A 9222-nucleotide genomic window follows, 5' to 3' on the forward strand; every position below is an offset into this window, starting at 1 on the left:
ACCCTTGCCATCTCTTGTTTGACCACTTCCAATTTGCCTTGATTCATGGACCCGACATTCCAGGTTCCTATGCAATATTGCTCATTACAGCATCGGACCTTGCTTCTATCACCAGTCACATGCACAGCTGGGTATTGTTTTTGCTTTGGCTTCATCCCTTCATTCTTTCTGGAGTTATTTCTCCACTAATCACCAGTAGTATATTAGGTACTTACTGACCTGGGGAGTTCCTCTTTCAGTATCCTATCATTTTGCCTTTTCATACTGTTCATGGGGTTCTCAAGGCAAGTATACTGAAGTGGTTTGCCATTCCCTTCTCATACCCACTTGTAAAATTCTTGGCAAGTAAGTATTGCTCTATGGCCAGAGAGTTGTAGAAGACAGTGACTCTTAAAATTCTCCCTGGATAAATTCTGTAAAGGTAGAATTACAAATGGTTATTGACTTCCCTTGTGGCTCAGCTGGTAAAGAATCCACCTGCAATGCAGGAGACTTGGGTTCAATCCCTAGGTTGGGAAGATCCCCTGGAGAAGGGAAGGGCTATCCACTCCAGTATTATGGCCTGGAAAATTCCATGGACTGTATAGTCCACAGGGTCGCAAAGAGTTGGACGTGACTGAGTGACTTTCATTTATTGACTCCTGAAGTTTTCCACTGAAGAGTTTGCTTGCCCTTGTATCAGAAATGGTCTGTACATGTCCATTGAGTTTCATTTCACTTTCTGCTTTTCCTTTGACCACTGGATATAACACAACTTGGTATAACATGACTTGACCTCCTGCTTTTCAACTTTGGATTTTTGTAAGATTCCAAGTGGTGCACAGTGCCATTTTATGTTCCTTTTACAATAAAAATAGCATTTTTGTGACATGTGAACATTCCTCATCTTTTTTGTGAGCATATGAAATTTTCATACAGTAAACCTCATTAACTTGGATATCCCTAGCTATGCAATTTTTGCTTTTTGTTCTATATATAAAAAGAAAGAAAGAGATTGTAATTAATTCCATAGAGTCAAAAAATCTGTTTAAAAATAAGTTAAAAATTTATTTTCAACTCCACATAGTGTATGTGATATAATTTGTATTAAAAGTGATAAAATCTTTTCCTTTGTGGTGCAGAAGCTTTTAATTTTAATTAGATCCCATTTGTTTATTTTTGCTTTTATTTCCAGAATTCTGGGAGGTGGATCATAGAGGATCCTGCTGTGATTTATGTCTGAGAGTGTTTTGCCTATGTTCTCCTCTAGGAGTTTTATAGTTTCTGGTCTTACATTTAGATCTTTAATCCATTTTGAGTTTATTTTTGTGTGTGGCATTAGAAAGTGATCTAGTTTCATTCTTTTACAAGTGGTTGACCAGTTTTCCCAGCACCACTTGTTAAAGAGATTGTCTTTACTCCATTGTATATTCTTGCCTCCTTTGTCAAAGATAAGGTGTCCATATGTGTGTGGATTTATCTCTGGGCTTTCTGTTTTGTTCCATTGATCTATATGTCTGTCTTTGTGCCAGTACCATGCAGTCTTGATGACTGTGGCTTTGTAGTAGAGCCTGAAGTCAGGCAAGTTGATTCCTCCAGTTCCATTCTTCTTTCTCAAGAGCAAGGTGAAAAGACAGCCTTCTGAATGGGAGAAAATAATAGCAAATGAAGCAACTGACAAACAACTAATCTCAAAAATATACAAGCAACTTATGCAGCTCAATTCCAGAAAAATAAACGACCCAATCAAAAAATGGGCCAAAGAACTAAATAGACATTTCTCCAAAGAAGACATACGGATGTCTAACAAACACATGAAAAGATGCTCAACCTCACTCATTATTAGAGAAATGCAAATCAAAACCACAGTGAGGTACCACTTCACACCAGTCAGAATGGCTGCGATCCAAAAATCTGCAAGCAATAAATGTTGGAGAGGGTGTGGAGAAAAGGGAAACCTCCTACACTGTTGGTGGGAATGCAAACTAGTACAGCCACCATGGAGAACAGTGTGGAGATTCCTTAAAAAATTGCAAATAGAACTCCCTTATGACCCAGCAATCCCACTGCTGGGCATACACACCGAGGAAACCAGAATTGAAAGAGACACATGTACCCCAATGTGCGTCGCAGCACTGTTTATAATAGCCAGGACATGGAAACAACCTAGATGTCCATCAGCAGATGAATGGATAAGAAAGCTGTGGTACATATACACAATGGAGTATTACTCAGCCGTTAAAAAGAATTCATTTGAATCAGTTCTGATGAGATGGATGAAACTGGAGCCGATTATACAGAGTGAAGTAAGCCAGAAAGAAAAACACCAATACAGTATACTAACACATATATATGGAATTTAGAAAGATGGCAGTGACGACCCTGTATGCAAGACAGGAAAAAAGACACAGCTGTGTATAACGGACTTTTGGACTCAGAGGGAGAGGGAGAGGGTGGGATGATTTGGGAGAATGGCATTCTATCATGTATACTATCATGTAAGAATCGAATTGCCAGTCTATGTCTGACGCAGGATACAGCATGCTTGGGGCTGGTGCATGGGGATGACCCACAGAGATGTTATGGGGAGGGAGGTGGGAGGGGGGTTCATGTTTGGGAACACATGTAAGAATTAAAGATTTTAAAATTAAAAAATAAATAAATAAAAAATAAAATTAAAAAAAAAGTGATAAAATCATGAATTTATAAAACCTCCATGTCAACATGTGTGCATATTTTCTTTAAAAAGTATTAATTTTGTTATCAAAATGGTAGCATTTATTATATGCTAAGTTGCTTTGGTTGTGTCCAACTCTTTGTGGCTCTATGGACTATAGCCCACCTGACTCCTCTGTCCATGGGATTCTCCAGCAAGAATACTGGAGTGGGTTACTATTCTACAAGGAACAAATCTAGAACTTTTTACTAGTGTAAACTGGCCTGTCCTCCAGATTTTTGAATCAATAGCATTTGTAATATAAGAGATCATCTGTGAGGGTATGAAAATCTCCGTATTTGCTTTGCTGATGTAGTTTAACCATATTTCTCCTAGCAGTAATATTAGTTGCTATTTATAACAGAAACAAAACAAAGAAACACCTCAAACTTAGGTGTTTATCTTTAATTTGGAAATTGAGTGGCCCAAAACTCTGCTCCTGTCACTTCCTTCCCTTTCCTATTCTTTAAACTTTGAAGAATTAAAGTTATTATTATTAAATTATTATTAAGAGATATGAGTTTAATGAAACTCAAAAGAGAGTTTGAAAGAAGTAAACTTTCAGGTTAGGAACCAATGCCCTTACTTGGCCTCTGCTAATGGAGACAGAGGCAAAAGACTCTTCCCTTTGGCTCCCTAGCATTCAAGGTATGTAGCATATTCTGACCCAGAGGTTTAAATCCCAAGGACTTGTCTTGCACAGGGATGACGGAAGACTTGTCTTGACTTTGGAAAAGATGGATCCAGACCCCCACAGTCATGGATAATAGAGATGTAAATCAGTGTGGGAAATCACACCACATATACACACATATGCACCCTACGAAGGTATACATTTATACATTGGTCACAGTGTTGCCTGGACGCAAGAGAGACTAGTTCCTTCAGGAAACATAATCTGGGAGTTAGTGCATTTGCTGTTTTTGCTGGGCTGTTGTCTTATAATATATAATTCTATTGGAATTTTTATATATTCAGACATTCAGCTTTCAAATCCATCTTTAGGAAAGTTCTTAAGTATTATGAAAGTTCATTTATTTTGTGAACAATGGGACTTTAGGTAAAATTATGTTTATGGGTATGTTTCCCCCAAATTGTTTTTTCCTTCATTCATATCATTTCATATATAGTATGCTATAGGGATAGGCTTCCAAAGTGGCTCAGTGTAAAGAATCTGCCTGCCAATGCAGGAGACATTGGTTTGATCCCCATGTTGGGAATATGCCCTGGAGAAGGGCATGGCAACCCACTCCAGTATTCTTGCTTGGAAGATCCTGTGAACAGAAGAGCCTGGTGATCTACAGTGCATGGGATCACAAAAGAGTCAACATGACTTAGCGACTGAGTATGCGTGCATGAAGTACTTAAGTACATTAAAAAGATATATTTTAAGGATAATGTTGGACTATTCTTCTGTTTCTTAGTTTCTTTGCACGTGCTTGTCTTATTTAGTAGTTATTAACATTGGCTATTCCTAAAGTTTTTACTCTTTATCTTTTCAGAATCTTTAGAAGAACAAGATGTTCTAGATAATAGTACAGAACAGACAGATGACAAAATAGCAGATACAGAGCAGACAAACCCAGTGATTGAACAAGCATCTGGCATAGAGGAACCAGAGGAGAAACAAGAAGAGACCGAGAATGAAGAAACCTCAATGAGTGAAGACAAGTCCACAGTTCCCAGAGCTGATGCTGTTCCTAATCCTGAATTAAGTGGAGAATCTTTGACAATGTAGTAAATGCTTCCATGTGCCTTCAACTGGATATTTGTAGTCTTGCTGATGTCAGTTATTGCTTTTTAAGGTAGTGCTTTCTTTTTTCTCGCCCCCTCAAAGACATGTTTGGTATCGTTTGAATTTCAGATTGCCTAGCTATTTCAATATGTCAAAGTTATGTCTACTGGGTGTTAAAATTAAAAGCAAATGGTGTCAGTAAAGTAAAATCCTTTTAAATGTACAGAAACCCACACTGCTTAGACAACGTTTAGGTATTTTTTTCTGTTCTAAAAGTAAACAAATATAACAGAAGTTTTATTTTCTACTTGTGACCTGTAAATACATTTGGCATAGGAAGAACCTTGGTTAGGAATAAGTTCTAATAGCATTTGTTTTAAGGAATGAAACTCAATTAAGATTTTTAATACTTCATTATTAAAATGGATAGAATTTTAACTCTTGTGATATTTGCCGGGGGTAAAATATCTACTTAGGCATTTACATCAAGAGGTATTGAAGTTATTACAGTAACAATATAGGCATTTGTGTGAATTCTTGCAGTTGAACAGTCAAGTGCAGTGTTACTTTTGATGTCTCTTATTTTGCAGCTGGGCCAGAGGTACCTGATGTATATAATTAGCTTATGTTTACATATTAACATATAGGAAATATCTCTGCACTTGACTGTACTTGAATTTTGAACATTATTTGCATTTGTAAAATAATGCTGATATTATAAATGAATTTTGTGCTCTTATGTGTATTTTGTTAAGGAAAATAAAGATGATCTGGCAGCAATTTCTTTTTGTTAAATATCTAGACTACTTCAGACAATATCTTGGTAGATGACTTAGGTACCTGAAAAGTCTTAGTAGGAAGAGCTCACAATTCAGTAAATCTATAAATTATGCTGAGAAAAAATTATGATCCTTTTATTCAAATTTGTTACCTTTCAAGTTCAGAGAATTAGTGACATTTAGAGGTTCTAATCAGAGGTTAGATTTTTCTGATTCAGGAAAACCTTAGGCCATTTGTAGTTTTTAATTTTGAGAGACATAGTTTTGTGAGAATAGGCAGTTAATTACTAGTAGTTCATTGGATTTAATATGTGTATTAAAGACTAACTGGCAATTTTTTTGACCCAGAATAATAATTCTTGTTGTTATCTTTTCTATCTTCTTTTTATCTATTACTAAGAAAAAACTATCAAGTTATGCCAAAGGAAGGAATATACAGGAATGGTGTATATGGCAAGTATTTCTAAGTTATATATGGTTTGTTAAAAATTAAATAAAATACCATTTGTTATTTAAAAATTCACCTTTATGAATTAATATCTTATATCTGATAGGTTTTTTAAAGGAACCCAAATGTGTTAATAGTCTGAGAGTTTTCAAGATTACAGGATTGGGCTTGAATTCTAGCTCTGCAGTCTTGGGCAAGTCACCTGACCTCACTGAGGTCATGTTTTTTCATCTTTAAAATTGGAAGAATGTCTACTTTTTGGAGTATGAGGACAATAAAAAGTAATTTATGTAGTGGGCCTAGCTGACTGTCTGATAGTAGATATTTATACTCTTGATATCTTTGTGAAATGTGGAAGGGCTCTGAATTCTCCTTCTTGCAGATAAGGAAATGAAAAAAAAATATGAAATATAATTTGGCTGATCAGAATCAAGCCAAAGTTTTCTGATAGGTTTTCTTTATCATATACATGTATATAAATGCATAGATTAAGGCAATAGGAACCTGAAACTGTGGAATATAATAATACTATAGAATATAGTCTTTTTTTCTTTTTTGATGAAGCCCATCAGTTTTTTTGGTGTGTGTGTTATTGACCCATAACACTTGAGTAACACTTTGCTGAGTCTTCTTGTTATAAAACATTCAAATTCTGAAAAATGAGTAATCTCAGAGAAATATAATTTAGTGATAGAATTAAGTAGATATCAGAAGTATCTATGGAAGAAGGTTAAAATAGGTAAATTAATATAATGGGTAACATGCTGTAATCATGTAGTACCTATTAAAAAAGTTTCTTCTGATATTATAATAAACAATGGTTGAAGAATGGTATAATGTCCTATTTCTGATTATTAAGAGTGGTATAAATGAGGAACAGCTAACTAATCAGTGCTGTGAGCTAGAGTAACCTTCACTTCCCTGCTTACTAATGCTCAACAGGTCGTCATCTAAACTTCTCACTATGCCCTTAGCATAATCTACAAACATGTCTGGCTTTTCTCTCCATCTCTCTTCTACCATTATGCTGTAGTCTTAGGGTGTCTTTTCAATTCTCTAACTGAGCTAAACCCTTTCCCACCTTAGGTCTCAGTTTAAATGTTCTTTCCTCAAGAGAGATGCCCTCCCAAGGTCCATATCTAAAGCTGGACTCTGCCTTTTACTTGATCCTGTCACTTTTTCTGTTATTATAATCTGTGAGTATTTTATCTGTTTATTAGTTTACTGTATTTCTTCAAGACTTAAGAGTCTTTGTGTGCAAGGTTCTGTCTTATTTACCTTTGTATCTCCAGAGCCTGGTACAATGTTTGACACATTTATTATTTATTATGTGAATGAATAACTTTGTTGCTAAATTCAGCAAAAACTCAGTTCTTACCTTATTCCATTGACACTCTTGGGTGCTCCCTTTAGTTTGAAACACTTTTTTCTCATTTGGCTTTTGCGTTCTCACACTATTGTTCTCTTATTCCTCTGCCCCTTTTCTCTCAGTGTCCTTTGCAGGTTTCTCTTCCTCTGCCCATCATTTACATGTTGATGTTTCACCTTTCTACCTTGTCAGCATTTCTTCACTCTGTGTATTCTCTCTTTAAAGGCTCTCATCAACCCCCATGGACTTAATTACCATCTGTCTCTCATTCTCACATCTTCAGCCTTGATCTCTTTCCTTCACTTGTAGAGTGATAGATACACCTGCCTACTGGAATGAATGTCTCTCCCAATCAATTTATTAAAAAGTGAACACTATTTTCTCCTTTAAGACCTTCAAAAAGTTTCTATGTTTCAGTTTAATTTCTGTGTTTCTCATCTTATCAAATAGTGCTACTATGCAAGCTAGAAACTAGAGTTTGTGCACTCATTTCTTTCCCCTTTTTCCTGTACCTTAACTGTCAATTTCTGTTTCCTAAGCATCTTTCAGTTACATTCTCATTTCTCCATCCCACTAATGTTACATTAATGATAGTAAACATTTGCATTCTTACTATGTACCAAGCAACATGCTAACTGTTGTGTGAGTATTATTTGTTCCTTGGCAACAACCCTATGAGGATTTTTTTCCTCTGGGTTATAAAATAGGAAAACATGTTATAGAGAGTAAGCCACTGGATAAGTGAAAAATCTGAGATTTGAATGCAGGCAAATGACTTCAGGTGGCTCCGACCATAAAGAATCTGTCTGCAATGCAGAGGAAACCCAGGTTCAATCCTTGGGTCAGGAAAATTCCCTGGAGAAGAGAATGGCTACCCACTCCAGTATTCTTGTCTGGAGAATTCCATGGATGGAGCAGCCTTGTGGGCTACAGTCCATGGGGTTGCAAAGAGTCAGACACAACTGAGCAACTAACACATACACACACATATGACTTTAGAAGTCTTACTTCTTATTACTGTTGTACTGCCTTCTAATTCAGGCCTCCTTCATCTCAAAACTGTTTCTTAATAGGTTTCCTTGTTTCCAGTCTTGTCCATGGCTATCTATTCTGTTTACTTCAGCCTGAAAGAGTTTTCATAACTGGAAAACAAATGGTGTCATACCATTGCTTAAACCCTCACTGTTCTTAGGATGAGGTCCAAAGTTACCCATACGGCTTACAAAGCCTATGTAACTTTGCTCCTAGTTTCTTCTGGCATTTCTCACTGCAACTGCTGCCACTGTTCCTCTGCCCCTGTACATGCACACATTTAGTACAGCTATACAGTTTTCTCTGTTTGCAATGCAGTGTTTTTTCCTAATCCCCTGGTCTCCTGGTGCTCTTCCTCTGCCTGGGATATCTTCCCACTTGGACAGACAGGAGGACACTCAGTTGTTGGATTCAAGTGAAATAGTTCCAGTCAGAATCCAAGTTTAGAAATCTTGCTAATTATTAAGCTTTGCTCTTTATTCTTGTACTTGGTCTTTCTCAGTACCAGGCAAGAATACAGGAGTGGGTGGCCATTCCCTTCTCTGGGGGATCTTCCAAAGCCAGGGATCAAATCTGGGTCTCCAGCATCGCAGGCATATCCTTTACTGTCTGCGCCACTGGGGAAGCCCAATGCATTGGACACACAGTCACTATTGTTTGCTGAACATAACTGAATCTGAAGAGCTATCATTTCATGTAGTGAGGGAGAGGTTCTAATTATATAATGATTTTCATTAAACATTGTATGCTAGGTGCTGGAAATACTAAATGTCTTACATGAAGTCATGGGGAGAGTTAGCGCCTAAGCAAGTCAGAACTCGAATCTCAGCTCTTAATGTAGGATGCTTTGTATTAAACCACTGTTTTTATACTGCCAATCATTATTGGTGTTAGAGTTTATGTGTTTAAAATATGTAACATGTTTATTTCTATTTCCAGCTGACAGTAACTACTTAACTATCTTAAAACTTCTTATTTTTTCCTTTATATTACCTTATAGTATTACTCTACAATAATGCCTGTTGGATTGTGCTCAAATCAGTTAGTGGAAGAGTCAAAGAATGAGGATAATTTGTGGAATTATAGCAATTTTGAGACAATTATGGATACAGATCTGCTTTAGAAAATTGAAAGAAAATAATGTGGTGTCATTATCTAGTATAA

At 36.4% G+C, this 9222-nt stretch overlaps 1 protein-coding gene across 1 annotated transcript in view; it reads left to right on the top strand.

Annotated features, from left to right (window-relative positions):
- The window catches only part of LNPK (lunapark, ER junction formation factor), a 91852-nt gene extending 86305 nt beyond the window's left edge, over positions 1-5547 (top strand). The window contains exon 13 of the mRNA XM_052662851.1: positions 4198-5547. Within this exon, the coding sequence (XP_052518811.1) occupies positions 4198-4433 (236 nt within the window). The 3' untranslated portion in view covers positions 4434-5547. The remainder of the gene's footprint in view (positions 1-4197) is intronic.
- Positions 5548-9222: the final 3675 nt, after the last annotated feature.

The sequence above is a fragment of the Budorcas taxicolor genome, chromosome 2, assembly GCF_023091745.1.
Source record: "Budorcas taxicolor isolate Tak-1 chromosome 2, Takin1.1, whole genome shotgun sequence".
In the NCBI taxonomy this organism is placed as follows: domain Eukaryota; kingdom Metazoa; phylum Chordata; class Mammalia; order Artiodactyla; family Bovidae; genus Budorcas; species Budorcas taxicolor.